Source organism: Arvicola amphibius, chromosome 2, assembly GCF_903992535.2.
Source record: "Arvicola amphibius chromosome 2, mArvAmp1.2, whole genome shotgun sequence".
Taxonomy (NCBI): domain Eukaryota; kingdom Metazoa; phylum Chordata; class Mammalia; order Rodentia; family Cricetidae; genus Arvicola; species Arvicola amphibius.
This window is the reverse complement of record NC_052048.2, coordinates 188682692-188700390: the sequence shown is the minus strand read 5'-3', so window position 1 is coordinate 188700390 and position 17699 is coordinate 188682692. Positions and strand designations below refer to the sequence as shown.

Genomic DNA, 17699 nt, shown 5'->3' with positions numbered 1-17699 from the left:
CTGGTCTTACGAGAACACTCACAGTTCACTCTCTGAATCCTAGGATCACATATCTTCAGTAGCCTCTCTGTGCTTACTTGTCTTAGATCCTACAACAAACATTATAAATAGCCCCACCTCACTCACTGATGCTCAGCTTACCCTCAGGGGGAATGGAAATGATGCCTGGACTGGTACAAAAGGATCCACTTTGATTCTAGAGAAAAGGACAGAGGCAGAAGTACTGTGAGTGTTGTGGTTTGTGTTATTTGGGACAGACAAGGAAACAAACAGTCGTTAAGACTCGGAGAGACATTTGGAGGCCTCCCTCAGTCAAGCAAAGCATTGGATGGGGGTAGAGTTTGTGATTTCATCTCCGTTATGGCCCCTTTACTGAGAGAGTGAACTCCTTCTGGCCTCATGTCTTCCAGAGGAAAGACCTGTTGACAAGCTCTGTGCCGTCATCCAGTAGGTCCTCCCACAGCCTCCCACCTCTTCCTGTGCCTGCTTTCTGCATCCAAAGGAAAGCAGCCACCAGGGCTTCAGACTCAATTATCTCCCACTCGGAATTATCCTCTCCCTACCTCCACTGTTGTCTAGTGCTAAAGGCGCTTCGTCCTTCACTGATCTGTTTATCCATACCTTGCTCTCTAACGCCCCTCCTTACTCTTTCCTCTCTGGTCCACAGAACACCCACACTTTCTTCAAAGCCTTTGTTTGCTCTTCGCATGTACTTAACTCCTCACCCCTACATGAGAATGGAAACATTGCATGTGCTTACTGTCTCCAAGGTCTAGGGCATGGAAGACATCTTTTTGTGAATGCTGGTATAGAGCTTAAAACACATCCCCACTGTTATTATATATTTTAGCCATCATCAAAACAACTACAGCAAAACTATATACAAGAAACAAGGATTACCACTAGAAAACCACAAAAGTAGTGCAATTGAGGCATCTAGAAAAAAATTATCATTTATAGATGTAACTAGAATGTTATGATCTCCTAGGCTGAGCCTGCCATGAGCCTCATCCTTTCTGGGCTGTGAAAACTTCCAATCTGGACATGCAGTGTCTTATAAGGAATAGACATTAGAATCATGTCTACCCAGACCCGCTGAAGGAGGCTTTGCTTGGAAAAAGGTCTCTGCAGCTGCAATTGGTTAAGGGCTCAAAATGGAAATGTTCAGGCTCTAAGGTGAGTCTAAAATATAATGACTCATGTCTTGAAAGAAAGACATGTGTACACAGAAACATGGGGAAGAGATGCCCAAGGCCAAGGCAGAGATAGGAGAGGAGCTGACACAAGGCAAGGAGTGCTGAGAGCAATGGGAAGGAAGAACAAGAAAGAATCACTTGTAGAAACCGCCAGAGAACACTGGCCTGCTGGCAGTGTGATGATTTTGGGCTTCGGGCCTCCAGAAATGCAAGAGAATTGATTTCCATTGCCCTAAACCACTTGGTGGCACTTTGTTGTATATCTTGTACATGTTGTATTGACAACCCTGGAAAACTGATAGTCTTTGGAATTTAGGCAGTCTCAGTGTGTTTCTTTCTAGAGGTCCTTTCCCAGAGGGTTCTAGCAGCTACTCTAGGGTCACCGTAAACACATGAGTGAGCACAGCACCATGATTACTGCTCCAGGGTCACCATGACTCCATGACTGAGCACACCATCATGGTCACTGCTCCAGGCTCACCAAGATGCCATGAGTAAGCACACCATCACGGTCACTGCTCCAGGGCCATTTTGACTCCATGACTGAGCACAACATCATGGTAGCTGCTCTAGGGTCACTGTGACACAGGAGTGAAAACAGCATCAAGGTTACAGCTCCAGGGTCACCTTGACTCCATGACTGAACACAACACCATCATGGTCACTGCTCCAGGCTCACCAAGACTCCATGACCGAGTACCCACTATCACGGTCCCTGAGAGGGTGAAGCTTCTAGATCATTATTTTTAGAAAAGCATACTGCAGTTTCAGATCTGCAAACCACAGTTTCTACAGCTATGAATTAGGAAAATAATTTACTAATAGTATCACTGTAGTTGTAAGCACGCGTGTCACTGCCAAGCCTAAGACCCAGAGACAGTGACAGTCTCTCAGAAAGGGACTTCCTCATTGCCTTCTCCTTTCTTTGCTTTTGGACTTTGCCTCTTACCCCGACACTAACAACTACTTTGATAGAGCCCCAACCCATCACTGTCTCTGTTCTATGCTATGTATTCTCTAATCTCTGCCAAGTATACTTTTCTATTATAATGATTAAACTTCATCGTTTGCACTTCCAAGGTAATTATCTCTGTCTAAGAACCTGCACCCAACATCCTCATCCCAATGTGATCTGGTCTCAATCTGACAGGGAAATTTACACATTGGAAGGGTTTACACTTCATATGTAATAAATACCTTAGCCTCGGCAGGGCTCCCACCCAGAATCTGAACGTGTGTGTCATGGTCCTGGAGAGACCACTGTTCCTAGACTTCACAGGTCAGTTTTTCTACTTTCATTGTCTTCTCTAAGACTCCAGGCTAGAGATAGAGAGTTGCACAGATCTTAAGTTAAAACTTTCAAACAAGATAAGCCAGAGGTATTAAGGACAAGCAGAGATAAAACTCAAAGATGTAACAAAAGGCATTGGACTCTGTAATCTATAGGTCTGTTTAGCCTCTGCCCTTTGCTGGGCGAGGTTATTGTTAGCGGTAGCTTTTTTTCTCTGTCCATATCCTGCTGGTGTTCCAGAGTGGATTCATTGCCTTTCAGAGGAAATGACTCATTTGAGGATTTGGAGTACAGTACATGGTGGTGGTGGCGGGGCTGGGGGGAGGGGAGGAAGAAAAGAAGCATTTTGGCAAGGAAACAGATCTGCCACTCTTTGTTTTTTCATACCCGTTGGAGTGTAACAGCAGGGCCCCCAAAGATACTGCTGAGACACAACCAGGTCCAGTCAACACTTTTATTGGCTTAGTCTGTTTCAGAGTCAGGAGGTCAGTCTTTGGGAAGCGGCAAGGAAAGACAGATATTCATGGAGGGGAAGCATGCTATGAAGAAAGAATAACTCCTTAGGAAGAGGGACGGGAGAAGGTGCAGAAGAATCCAGGATCAGGATAGAGAGCAACCCAGGATGCACAAGAGTCAGTCTCAGGAATTCTTTTTCTTAACCTGAGGAGGAAAGAACATTGTTAGAGCTCTAGAAGCCATGGAGGAGGACAGGTCAGGTAGGGTCTCGAGTATGATTTTGAAGAGAGTTCCTCATCCTCTAGGAAGGCATAGGTATCCTTTCCCGTATTTTCTCTTTGGTCTGCATCTCTTAAGGTTCTTTTGAGATGATGGGATATAATGGGTTCTCCTCTGAGATCCCCTTCCTTTCCACGTTCCGTAGTCTATACCCTCCCTTCAACTGCCTGTACCGTCCTACCATCCTTACCGCAGCCATCAGCACCAGGGCACTGACAAACACAGCATACAAGGCAGCCTTCCCCAGAAGGATCTCATAGAGGATGGTGGCAGACAGGACCCCTTGATGATAGGATTCTGTTGACAGGAAAGGAGAATGGGTAGTGACTGTGAGCAGGCCGTGCTGGAAAACCTCATCCTTGACGTTTGGAGGTTCTTGGCTTCCCAGAGTCCAGACCATGGAAGAATTAGAGAAAGGCTTACTCACCTGAGGTGATGCCACAGTCTGAAAAAAAAAAGAAGGGGCGGGGAGAAAATACGTGTTAGAGAATGCCACTGCTTGGGAATATTGAGTCCTAAACAACAAAATTTAAAGCTGGACTCAAACGGCACAATCACGTGCAGGTCAGATGGTATAGGCACCCCTGCACACTGCTATTCTTACACTGAAGAACAAGTACAAGACACTGCCACTGTGAACTTAAAACTCTAGAACCAGGGATGGGGCTGAGACACAGGTCGTAGATGCTGAGTGAGGAAACCCACCAGCACAGCTCAGAAGCACTAAAGAACTGCAGATCCAAAGGGCCTGAGCGGCCCCATTAAATTTAAGTACTCTGTGGGAGGAAGTAGATGCTAAGGTTTTCTAATACCATGTCCTGATTGTCCCTCTCAGCACCCTTGCTTTCCCCTGGTTCTATTCTTTGCTTCTATATTTTTCTGAGGTACTGGTGCTCTTCAGTCTCCTTAACAACATCCAAGATCCCACATACCTGCGCTGCCCCAGGCCTCTGCACTGATGTTCTGGGTGACAGGCTTGGGCGAGTCCTCGTTCCACACGTCTTCATCTGTAAGCCCATAGAACTGGACTTGGCAGCGGAAGCGGTTGCGAGGGTTGTGCCAGAAGGTCGCAGAGACCCTCAGGCGGCTGCTCAGGCAGTAGGTGAGGTTATTGTTCTCCATGTAGGGCTGAGGGTCTGTGCTGACTCCACTGTGGACCTCCTTGCCATTCACCCACCAGCTCAGTTCCACGTGGTCAGGGTAGAAGCCCCTGGCCAGACACACAAGGGTGGCCATTTGTTTGTCGACGATCTCTGCTTCTGATGGCTCAAACAAGGTGACCTTGGGCGGACTCACCTTGCTCAAATCCTCTGGAAAGTAAAGAGGGATGGGGTTGGCATTTTGCGGATCGCTGTCGGGATCTGCTAGAGGCTGTCTGTATCTGAGAAGAAGAACTCGAGAGATGAGAGGGTTTCTAAAAAAGCAATTGTGCTGCAGCGGGGCCCATTTGCTTTTGCAATCACTGTTCCATTTCTTTTTTCCTTCACCTGCTGTTTGTATTTATCTAGTGGACATCCATGTTCCCTGTCCTTCCATTCTCATAAGGGGAGACGATAAATGGTCCTGTTCAACACACAACACAATGTCCCTTTATTGACATTGTTTTAATTATTTTCCACCAAGATAAGGCTACTTCTGATCATCATATGCAGTAGTTAAAGGGGGCCTGCCACAGAAATTAGAATTGCAGAACTGAATCTCAACAGCAACCTCCCATGCCTGTGTGACCTTAGGAGAGTCGCTATAATGGCTCTGCACCGTGGTTTGTTTTGTTTTCTGCTTGCAGAGTGGGATGCTGTGCAGCACTGACTTCCAGAACTGACAGAAGGATTCAGAATATCCTGTCATAACTGGCTTCTCTGTATCTGAAGCTAAGGGGCAGAAAGAATGGAGGATAATTAAGGATGAGATAGATATTTGGCGTAAGGAAGCTACTCTTAGGCCCTAATCTATAGATGGCCCATTTTCATACATGACATGTGAAGATACCTTGGTCTACAGTGTGTTCAGGAGAATGTAAGGTTTGCTGAATTTTGTGGTGTGTGAAATAAACCTGTCAACTTCTCTGCCTCCAAACACCATCAGCTCTTTGTATTTTTCTGACTATTCTTGGTTTCCAAGCAATTTGGCGAAGATGAAGAGATAGACATATTTTGTTTCAGCAAACCACCGTCTTCTGAACAACGGAGAAACTTTATTCTGACCCTTTCTTATATTTCTACGGCTATCACCTCATTTCCGGACTCATGCCATTGGCATCCCACCTGCACAATTTGTGTACAAGATCCCAGACTCCTAGTGTTTGGTTTCCAACTCTGCAGCCATCTCTTTCTAGTAGAAGTCTGCAAATTTTTCTTTCCTGTTTCTCTCTCCTCTCTCTCTCTCTCTCTCTCTCTCTCTCTCTCTCTCTCTCTTTCTTTCTTTCCTTCCTTCTTTTATTCTTTCTCTTTATTGACAGGGTCTATGGCCCATAATGGCCTAGAACTCACTATATTGTCCAAGCTACCCTTGAACTCACTACGTAGCCAGGGTTGGCCTCACATTCCACTTGCCTCAGTTTCCCCAGTGTTAGGATTGCAGATGTGAGCCAGCACACCTGGCCACATTTTCCTTTTGGGTTAAGCTTGAAAGCAACCTCGCTGCCTCTGCATCTGCTCAGCCTCTTCCCCTGATGCCCCACTTTCTATTTAGCAATGTACCTAGGACTTTATGGGCTGAACCTCTATGGGAAAAATAATATTCTTACTTCTCTTTGTGGTCCTTGGTGCTCTCAATTCCACTGCTTAGGGTCTGACTAACCTCCCTGTGTCTCAGAGATCATGTCTATGAGAGTTGCCCAGCCTTCTGTGGGAACAATGGAATGCTCTCCTCTGACCACCTCACTCAGTAATCATCTAGTCTCTTTCTTCTGTGAAAATCAAAGGCTTCCTGAGTCAGGCATATCGCTCTCTGCCGTATTAGTCTAGGCCAAAGCCAGACAAATAGAGACAGATATGAACTATACTCTGAGGTATTACGTGCACCACTCCATAGGGAGCCTGGGTACCTATATACATCCATGTGTGTGAGTCCCCGAGGATTCTTGGGAGAAAGGATTGCCTATGAAGGGGAAGTGTGTTATAGTAAGCTGCTGCTGATATGTGCTTTGCTTTGAATGGCACTAGCTGAGGGTAAAATTGTAAAATTATTCTCCCCCCCCCCTTTTCAAATCACTGTCACATCTATCTCTACAGGAGAGGTTCACACATCAACTCACCTTATCACCAAAGAGCCAGGACTGAATTCAGCCGCAACTGGTTATAACATCTGGCTCTTTTCTCTATCCCACCTGATCACAGGAAACCAACATATTCTTTAGGCACACTTTAACATGGCTGAGTCGCCTTGGATCCAGCTTAGCATTCCAACCACAAATGCTGTCCACTGTTGCTATGGTTATTATATAATGCAAGTTCACACTCCCAGGCTGTGGGTTGTTTCTCTTCTATAGCTTCCATTCTCATTGCCAAGCGATAGTTAAGGTCCATTCTAGTACTGGGGTCGTAAGGTTGTTCAAGCATTTTCTTCATCTCCCAGACTAAATATTTGAACTTTAATGGGTGTTTGTGAACAACACCCTCCCTTCACACCTGTCTAGCCTGAAATATATGGTGTGCTCAGTGAAGATTTTAAGTCAGGATTCAGGGAAATGCTTTGAGGATAAATAGACCCCAGTGAATAAGATCCCCCTGACTTGGGACTGACTAGCCATGAGAAGGTGTGGACGCTAGCTAGGATTCCATCCCTGCATCAAGGGATCTCAAAGTCAAAGGGAAACAGTGATGGAGTTTAAAAATTAAAGATCTGTTTTTAACTGTTCAGGAAAGGAAAAACAATCAATAACATGTCGACACCACCAGGCTTTTGATTCTTCTGTTCCAGTTTATGTTTATCTGCCTGTCCTTGGTTTCTTGCCTGGCACATTCTTCCCCTTACAAAAGACCCTCATTCCAACGACTTTAGCTGATGAGACCAGTCTAGAGGTCCGCGGTACCAGCTCTGGGACCCCGCTCCCTTTATCTGCTCCTCAGTTCTTTACTCTCCTCTTAACTTATCAAAAACAAGTTTGTTCCAGAGCCCTAGATAAATCCTTTTCTTCACCGCCCACCCAGTGCGTTCAAACCTCAGAGAAAAGAGAACTAAACCGACTCTACCCTGGCTTGCGAAAGTAATATTTAGCACCAGAAACCCTGCCTCACACAGCCCTCCCAGAAGCGGTTAAGTTGAGAGCGGTAACCTACTGTTGACTCCCCAGGGAGCCCTAACCCTGGTCAACACCAGATTCCTCCAGGGAACCGGGAACAAAGGCTGGGAGCGCGCTCGCAAGATGCTTACCTAAGACTGTGAGCCGGGTGCCTGGACCGAAATACTGCTCATAGGAACACAGAGGCGCAGCCCCACACGCAAACCCCTACAGTGCAGCGAGCTAATGCCCAGATTCCGGACATTCTCTGTTACTTGGCCTCCCACAGGACCTGGGAACCCTGTACAAAGATGCCAGCTACCCCGAGGATCACTGCTGCAGCTGCCAAGCAGCTCACCTAGCAAGGTCAACTGGCTGCCAGTTCCAAAAGTCAAGCCAAGGACTGAGAAGCACAACCCAGGGACTCCCCAGAGAAACCCGGCCAAGGCACCGGCGCCCACTGCAGCCCCAGCCCGCCGGCACCGTGTGGGGCCCCAGCTCACCTAGCACGAGGAGACGCGTGCCTGGCCCAAAGTACTGGGTCTCTTGGTTCACGGCACCAGAGCCCAGCACAAAAACACCCCAACTCACCTAGGACTGACAGTCGGGTGCCTGCACCGAAGTACTGGGTGTTTTGGCTCACAGCCCCTTGGTACAGCACAAAAACTAGCCCTGGCCATTATTACCTGGGAATCCCGGTAAGGAGACATTCCCCATCCCCCCACCGCCATCACTAGCTCCAAACTTACCGAGCACAGTCAGTCTGGTTCCTGGGCCAAAATACAGAGTGTCTGTGCTCACAGCCTCTGGGCTCAGGACAAGAACCTGGGGTTGCCCACTCATGCTATCCCAAGCATTGCTCAGAGCCCCATCAACCACGAGTGCCCTCTTGATCCCAGCATCCACTCCAGAAATCCATCCACCTAGACAGGTCTGCTCAGGCGGAAAAGAAGCTGAGCAGCTGTTCTACTCTGTTCATCTTACCCCCCACAGTCCCTCCCCAGCGGCCCTGCTTACCCAGCACTATCAGCTTGGAGCCTTCTCCAAAGTACTGCTGCCCGGTGTTTGCACAGCTTTGGGGTTACTAGCACAAACCCTGTCTATCCTGATGCAGGGCCTCGGATGGCTCAGTGCCCATTCTGCTAAGGCTTTCTGGCACCAGGGGTCTTTCTGGCTTCCCTCCCACCTGTGTGGCCACTACCTTCTTACCTAGCACCGTGAGTCGCGTGCCTGGTCCGAAGTGCTGTTCAGCATAGGAACACAGCAGAAAAGGGCTGCCAAGAACTGTTCCTCTTTGTTCACCTTCCTTAGCATAGACTCAGGGTTACCCACTTTCTCCATCTACCTCTAGAACTGGTAAAGCAGTCCGGACGCTGCATGAGGCAAACTTCAATTTGAAGAGGAGATGCATCATTTGGCTTGGGAATTAATATCCCATCTAATTCACTCGGGGACTTGACAACAGTGAACTCGAAATCTGAAGGCTTCCTTGTGGGGTTGGGTAGCCTCTGACCAGAAAAGACTTGTAACGCCTTTCCACAATGTGTTTATTTATTTACTTAATATTTTTAATGAGTTCTTAATTTATCACTCATGTACAGATATATACTTTGCCAAGGGTAAGCCTTATGAAAGAGGCTAAACAGTGATCCTACTCTCTGGATAGGCTTTCACATTTATGAGAAACTGTCTAGGACAATGGGATGCATAAATATTGTAAGACCTTGTGAGATCACCCACATAGACCCCCCCTCCTCACACGACAAATGCATTCCTTGGGCTGAGAGCTGATGTTCTCCAGGATAGAGCTTTTTGTAAAAGCACCTCCTCTATTTGAATCATTGTGCCCCCCCCCCCAGTCCCCACAATGTTACACCATGATACAAAAATGTTTCATCCCCACAGATGCCCTCCCCCAGTGCCTTTCCTGCCCCAGGCAGGGACAGGAAGCCCAGGTGTTAGAGAGGTTAGCCCTACTGAGAGGGGCTGGGAAAAGACTAAGGCTGGGCAGATTTAAAGAGAGGAGGAGCTTGGAGCAGATCTTGGTACTAGTGTTGATGAGGTTGATGGGGGCAGGGAGCCCCCCTCGTTCTGATCACGCTCTCACTCTGGGAGACCATCTATGTCACTGGGTCTCCCCTCTTTGACTCACAGCGCCCACCTGCTCAGGCTGGCATTTATAGTGAGGTGGGTGGGAGGGGTGAAGCGGAAGGGCCCCAACAGGAGAATCTCCAGAGCAGTTGACGGCATCTTAGAACACAGAGACAAGTAGCTCCAAAGCTGCCATCAGTCATTGCTATTGCTTTCCGGATGAAATCCAGCTTCCTCACTCATTTATTCCTCAAGTATTTAGCAGGCACATATGTGTTAGGTCCCATGCTGTTTGCAAGGAGATGAGTCCATTCTCAGAGTGGCATGTGCTGGTATTATTTCTCAGCCTTGATCTTGATTATTTTTTTTTCTTACCCTTGTATCCAATAAATGGCTAAACTCTGAAGCCTCCAGCTATATTGTGTGTGCTTTTTCTGCTGCCTCTGGTGGGCAGGACCACTCCCTGAAGTGCACAGAGTACACAGTCTCATGCCCTCGTCTGATTATCTAGCTGCCAAGTGCAGCTTATCAGCCAGTTCACACAGCAACTTCAAAGCAACAGCTTTTATTTCTGCTTTTTCTTCATGACTTAGTCCCTTTATGGAGAAATCGATTTCTTGGGGACTGGCTTAGTTAGCTCTGTTCCCTGGGTTTTCAAAAGTAACACATTACAGTTATATTTGTTTAGTGAGCGGGTAATGTGAATGTACATGTAAATGTATGTGTCTGTATGTAGCTATACATGAACGTTGACATAGATTAAACTTTGAAATCATATGCAATACAGAGGGGAAGGACTTGTGGAAATGTAGATGACTGTTCTGAGAGGGTCCTACTGAGAAGACTGTGTCTAAAATAGGGTCACTTTTATGTCCCTCTTCATTCACAGATTCATTTAAAAATTACTACCAAGTATCTATCCTGAAACAAAATACCATGCAATATTCCAGGGTACTATGAAAAATAATATACTAGTTATGAAAGAACCACCAGTTACATGGGGGTTGTCAGATAAGAAGCAGTTTCCACTAAGTATGGTAAGAGTCTTGAAGGAGGTCTTCACAAGGCACCAGATGGCAAAATACAGACTGTAACTTAGGGAGTTAAAAGCAAGAAGTGAGTGAGCAACAAATGCTAGGGAAGGCTCCAGGAAGACACTGAAGCCAATGCTTAAAGCCAAATAGGGATTACTGAGGGAAGGGGGGCACCATGCTGTTCCAGGTAGGGTAGGCAAGAGAACATGCGGAATGGCATGGGAGTGATGGGAGGAGTTGGGTATGTGAGGTTATGAGATAAAGTGAATCATCAGTTCTTTATGCCATCTCCAGGATGGCAACTACCCCACCATGATGACATGACTCCCCCACCATGATGACATGACTCCCCCACCATGAGGACATGACTCCCCCACCATGAGGACATGACTCCCCCACCATGATGACATGACTCCCCCACAATGATGACATGACTCCCCCCACCATGGAAACATGACTATCCTACCATGCTAACATGATTACCCAACCATGGGGACAGCGAAAGAACACAGGGAGCGTGTGAAGGTTTTCCTCCCCCCCCCCCTTTTTTTGAAACAGGGTTTCTCTGCAGCTTTGGAGCCTGTACTGGAACTAGCTCTTGTAGACTAGGCTGGTCTCGAACTCACAGATATCCGCCTGCTTCTGCCTCCTGAGTGCTGGGATTAAAGGTGTGGCGCCACCACCACCCGTGAAGGTTTTCTAGATGAAGAAATAAGGCTTGTTCTTGATAAGAAGCAGCATTATTTGTACTTCTAGGCACAACCATGGGATGTTGTTTAAATCCCTCTATTTCACTAGCTAAAAATTTACCAACAGATTTATATCTTAAACAGAAGACACCTTTTCCACTGAAATATAATTTTCTAAGACAGTGCATGATCATGTGATCAGCTGGGAGCGTGGCTTGGTGAACAAACACATGTGTTCATTGAGAGGCTGAAAGGAAGATTGACACACAGGGACCCAAGCCTTGTTAGTCACCAGGACATGACCAGTTGCAGAGATTACATTTGTGTAACCTATACCTTCTCCCCAGAGTGCTTTTTTGAGGGCCAGAAACTTCCTGTACTCAGAACTCCTGTCTTTCTCTCTTGAGAATTTCTATTTCCCATCACCTCCCATTAGCCTCTTCTGTTACTCTCAGGGTTGGGGGCCCTCACTTTTCTTACCTGAACTGGGCACCATTTTTTGTTTTGAATATCTCATCTTTCATGATTGATCAGGGAGTACAAAGAGAGACAATAAAGACATCTACACACACTCGTTCTAGAACAAATTTATTGGTTATGTTTTTTGATTGTATATATGCTAGGTGCTCTTCAGGTCCCAGGGATTTCAGACGCACATGGGTAAGTGCACATGACTAGTAAGCAGACTTTGGGACACACAGACAAATGAGGACAGCTCTTCAGAAGTGCTGGCAAAAGAGAATCTGTATTGAAAGTTCTGGGCTCTGCCTCCAAGTCTGGCCTCAGGAATTCTTTCTTTTGACCTGCGGAAGAGAAGGGTTTTAGATTTACCAAGGGCCCTGCTCAGTGCAGCTTGAGGGGAAGTAGGAAGGCCATTCAGAGAAATGATAGGGCTCCTCAAATATCCCTTGGGGTTTTGGGTTACCACAGATGGTCCTCTGCATGGCTCATTCATTGCCATTCTGCTTGTCTTTTATGACACGGGAGCAGAACTCTCTCTATTGATTAGCTCTGGTTCTGCTAGAGCCCCTGAGCCCCTGGATCTTAGTTTCTTGTGTGCCCTGTGTCACCTCCTCTGTATGGCCCATTTGCCCCTTCCTTACCATCGCCATCAGCACCAGGGTACTGACAAGCACAGCGTACAGGGTGGCCTTCCCCAGCAGGATCTCATAAAGGATGGTGGCAGACAGGACCCCTTGTTGGTAGGATGCTGGGGAGAGTAAAGGAAAACAGGTAAGTACCTTTGGACAGGTAGCTAACTGCAGTCAAGGTCATGAGAGGTGAAAAGGGAGTCAGCTCACCTGAGGTAATGCCACACTCTGAAAGAAAAGAAAGGCAGGAAAATGAATGAGACCTCTTTTTATTAAGCAGACTGAGAATTAAGTCAGCCTTGAGGCTAGCATAGACTGACAGATCAGCCTCCCTGGGTGGCCCCAGAACCCTCGTTCTTCTATTGTGCCAATGCAAACCTATTATTCTTGAAACCCATACATACCTTAGGCACCAATAATAATGATTCAGAGGCTGCATTACACAAGGCCATGGAAAGGAGACCATACATGTAAGGGCTGCTGGGCTGAGGATCTGGTGTTAGGATTAGCTGTAGCTGTCTAATTTTGTCAAGTTTTAGTCTCCTGCCACTGTTTTTTTTTTTTTTTTGTGTGTGTGTGTCTGGACTTTCTGGCTTCTGCCTGCTTCTTTCCATTTTTCTTAGACACTAGCGATGCTCATTCTTCTTACCTGCTGCTCCCCAGGTCCCATGTACAGACGTACCTGCACTACCCCAGGCCTCTGCACTGATGTTCTGGGTGACAGGCTTGGGCGAGGACTCCGTCCACACGTCTTCATCTGTTAGCCCATAGAACTGGACTTGGCAGCGGAAGTGGTTGCGAGGGTTGTGCCAGAAGGTCGCAGAGACCCTCAGGCGGCTGCTCAGGCAGTAGGTGAGGTTATTGTTCTCCATGTAGGGCTGAGGGTCTGTGCTGACTCCACTGTGGACCTCCTTGCCATTCACCCACCAGCTCAGTTCCACGTGGTCAGGGTAGAAGCCCCTGGCCAGACACACAAGGGTGGCCATTTGTTTGTCGACGATCTCTGCTTCTGATGGCTCAAACAAGGTGACCTTGGGCGGACTCACCTTGCTCAAATCCTCTGGAAATGAAGAGAGGAGGGCTGCTTTGAGAGCTGTCTAGGTCTGGCTTAGACTGTGTGAGAGGCCTAGAAACGGTCATTCTAAAGTACAACTATGTCATAGTAGGTCCTGCTAGCCGTCTGTCACCATCTAACTCTGTTCTGGATCTCCCTTGATGCTCCCTCTTTCTTTTTTATGGGTTTATTTCTCCCCCATTTTCCTAAGGAGGAACCATAGCCTGATTTTCTGGACACTTTTGTAGTGCCTTACGTACTGTGACTTTGTTTGATTACCTGTGAAAAAGAATATATGCAGTTTTGTGTTTCAAAACCTTAATCCATGCATGACTATCTGATCTTTTAGATTTGAAATAGTGGAAAAGGCAGAGTTTGAATTTTGAGGCAAAAGTTTCATATTAACATCACGATACTAAGAGCTAAGGTGATTTTTTTCTTTTTTGCTTACTATTTTCCTTTTGGGGGTGAGGTACAAATTTTAATGTGTTTGGGTGATTCTACATACTATCAACATGTGTTGCCTAAAAGAGACATTTCCCCCCCTTAATATCCAGAAAAGTCTCCAAGTTTCTAAATACCTTGCTCAACTCTTCCCGCCCCCACTCTCCTCTGCATGCAGCTTGCTTTGAGGTTCCAGCTTGTCTCTGGCCAGCTGCCTATCTGATGTTCCACATCCACTCCTACGCTGAGGTGTAAGAGGGCTGTGGCGGCTTGCTCAGGAAAGCTGCCGTGCTGTGGAAGATGTTATTCATACGTTGAACTCTTCTAGTTTTCCAGTGCTCAGCAAACCTCCTCGATGAGTTTCAGAACTCAAGTTCACAGCCTAACTTTGCATCCCTTGATGAAGTGAGAGACTAATTGCTCCTCTAAACAAATCTTAAAGCAGAAAGGCCTGGGCCCCATATGCTCGGAAGAGGGGACAGCAAAAACTTTCTAGGACTATTGAAAAGAACCACTCCCTCTGAAGATGGAGTTTGCACACAACCTCCAAGCACCCTTCTTTTATGTGGAATTTAATGTCCTCCCTCTCTGGCTGGGTTCTGAAGGAAAAGCAAGGTTCTCAGGCAGAAACACAACAACAGGAGGTCTCTTTCTCTGTCTGAAGTTGAGGGCTTGTAAGGGAAATTGAGACATGGGTTTGGACAAAGACAAACAGTGGCTTGCAGTATAATGAGGTGACCTTTGAATCCTTCAAAAGAATTTGGGAAAGAGAAAGGGGTATGGGAGGAAGGAGAGAGGAAGAGGGCAGGATGGGAGTGATGTAGAGTCAATACTCATTCATGAAGTTCTCAAAAGTAAAAAACAAACAAAACCAATAATTTTGGTCTTAGTCCTTTAAATTAAAGTTAATTTTAAACTGTCCTTATTTTATATGTCTTGGAGAGCCTGGGACAGCTTAGCATTTTTTTTAAGGACTATCACCCCAGACAATCCACCCAACTTTATTTCTTTGAATCTTAGGCATTTGAAGCCAGTGTCAAGGAGTTTCCTTTAGCGTCCATGGCATCTGTCCTTTCTAGAAAAAAGTATCTATGCAAGTGTCCAGACCCAGGAGGATCGAGGTGCCCCATTCTCCCATCATTTTCTGTCTCTCAGACCTCATCGCTTCCCTCCCCACTACCGCAGCCTGTCTGCTTTCCTCCCAAGCACAATATCGGTTATGTTGGGCTTTCATGATAGATACATTAGTTTATTATCCCAAGAAGACCTGGGGTCTGAGGACCACTTATCTATTTTCTCTTTTTTTCGACATAATATCCTGCTAATATGTCATTTCTCTAGTTGTAAGCTTATTCATATCTATGCCAAAGATACCCACCGAGTACAAAGAACTTCAAACTCCCCTGCAGACAGCTAAAGCTCCTGAAATGCTATAACAAAGACTTGTGCCCGCTGCTCAGGATCAGCCTAATACCAGCATCCTGGTCCCCTCTGCCGTCCAGCCCTTAAACCACACTAGGAAGACAAACACAAGTCTTCAGAGACTGGTAGAGAGAGGGAGAAAGAGGAAGGCAGGATTAGATGTCTGCACTGGAGTTCAGGGTCATATTTGAAGTCAGAAGACAGAGCTATGCACCAAAGCACAGAAGGAGAATGAGATGGACAGGGTGGAGAAGTGGCACTAGAGAGAAAACAAGCAGTGCATCGGTCACAACGTACGAACGATCGGAGTCCAAAGAATAATAAAAAGAAGAGCGAGAAAACCCAAAGCCCCAAAGACAAGGCATTCTGTGAGTAGAAGGAGAAAGCAAGCCCAGGAATGAGCAAGCAACCAGGCTCTGGGGAAGGTTGGAGAGGGCATAGTGTTCCAGATGGGAACAGGTGACTCTACCTTCCAATCTTAAACCTAAGTTCCTTTCCCAGACCATCGTGATCCAACACAGGCACCCCTCCAGTCAGGAATAGAGCCCCCATACCTGTCACAGTGAGCCTGGTACCTGCTGCAAAGTAGAGGGGCGAATTATAGGAACACAGCTGCAGGAGGCCTTGGTAAAACCCACCAGCAGTCCCGAGGCAGAGAGCTAGCCCTAGTTCCCTGAGAGCCTGATGACTAGCACTCTCTGCCTGCAGGTAGGATTCTAGACTACAGTAATTCCATGGGGTATGTGACAGGAGGGGGACAAGAGCAAGGGACTCAGGAGGACATCCATGCAATCGAAAAGGTAAGATAACCATGGGAGGTAGAGAGGAGACCGCTCACAGACTGAAACAGTTGCTGGTTCATCTTGCCAAGAGGGAGACAGAGAAGTCGCTTAGATCCCAGCAAGTAAAGGGATAACTAAATTCCTTGGCCCCTTCCACCAGTGCTGGTGGGTACTCTGGCTCCAAGGGACAGTAGCCCCATCTTTTCAGTTCTGTAGCTTACCAAGAACAGAGAGTCGAGTCCCCTCTCCAAAATGCTGGGCCTGATTGTTACACAGTACAACACTGAGTGACAAACCCCTGAGGAACTGCTGGGACCTTCCCCAGGGGCTACGATACATCTCTCTCCACTCTTTCATCCTCTCTGAGCCACAACCTAGGGTAAGTTTGCAGTCCTTTCCGTCTCCAAGGAGCTCCCCTGCACCCCGAGACTTACCACATACCCTCCGGAGAAAGGAATCTTTTACGTACCCAGGACAGACAGCTTGGTTCCACCACCGAAAAACAATCGTTCGTTGGAACACAACATTAAAGCTTGGTGGTAAAACTGTCTCCTGCTCTCTGTCCCTCCTCCCCAGGCCCACCTGCCAGCTAGCTTCCCTCATCCCTGAGGACCGTTTGATCTCTGGGGAGTGGAAGGACTGACAACTATGCAGTATTAACTAATGAAATTGCCAATCAGTTTTTGTGGTGGGTCCATGCATCCTCCTCTCCGATGTCTGTCTTCTGTCTGTGTGAGAGGACCATACAGCAGGACTAGGGGCAGTATATGTAGCTGATTCCCAGGGGATCCTGCTTGCACTCGGCAGGGTGCCCAGGCTTGGCATAGCCGGCCTGTGAAATACTGAGACTGGACATTCTTCCCTGCTTGTAAGCATGAGCACAGGCATTTAGATCTTCCTGTCAGATGAGAACTGGGACACTGTAGGCACCCCAGATAGAGGCCCTAACTTACCTACAACAGTGAGCCGGCTTCCTTCTCCAAAATAGACTGTGCTTCCAGAACACAGCCTCCTAAGTCTACTTCAAAACCCTGCACTCTCTGTGAACCCACCTCCTTTCTCTTTCCTGTCCTCTGTCCCAGGCTCATCTTGACCCATCCAGGAACCTTCAGAGTACCTTTGTGCAATCAGCCTCCCTAGAATGTTGTCCCAGACACGAGCTGGTTTCTCCCTCAAGCAAAATCCATGAGCTAGCTCCTTCTTCTGGTTCCCAGGACACAGTCAGCCTTTCCATCCCACACCCAAACACCCTTAGGCCTTACCTAGTACCAAAAGCCTGGTCCCTGAGCCGAAGGTGTAGTCGTAATTTGCACAACAGTATACAGGTACCCGAAAATGGCCATGGAGGACATGCTTTGTCCTGGAAATTTATCTGAAAGATATCTTACCTATAACCGTGAGCCTGGTTCCTTTACCAAAGAAAACTTCTGTGTTTGCACAGTGCCATGGGGCAAGGAGGAAAACAAGCTTAAGGTGTGAAGAGACAATGGTCACAGCTAGTGTCTAGAAGAACCTAGCAGGAGTAATAACCTTGTGTGCTTTATAGATATTCCCAAAACATTTTGATATTAGATTTGTGGAAATGTAGAACATGGCAAATTCCATCCAGTAGGATCTACATCCCTTTTGTGAAGGATGCTCTCTCTAT

The 17699-nt window shown here is 47.0% G+C and overlaps 2 gene segments (V, D, J or C); both read right to left on the bottom strand.

The window, feature by feature from the left end:
- Positions 1-2927: 2927 nt before the first annotated feature.
- The window catches only part of LOC119806829, a 238803-nt gene continuing 224031 nt past the window's right edge, over positions 2928-17699 (bottom strand). Inside the window, 5 exon segments of the C gene segment in view lie at positions 2928-3147; positions 3413-3519; positions 3650-3667; positions 4155-4532; positions 7597-7644. Of these exon segments, the coding sequence occupies positions 3127-3147; positions 3413-3519; positions 3650-3667; positions 4155-4532; positions 7597-7644 (572 nt within the window).
- LOC119806830 lies at positions 11831-16259 on the bottom strand. The segment is given in 5 exon segments: positions 11831-12061; positions 12362-12468; positions 12560-12577; positions 13032-13409; positions 15824-16259. Coding segments are annotated over 5 exon segments (783 nt in total).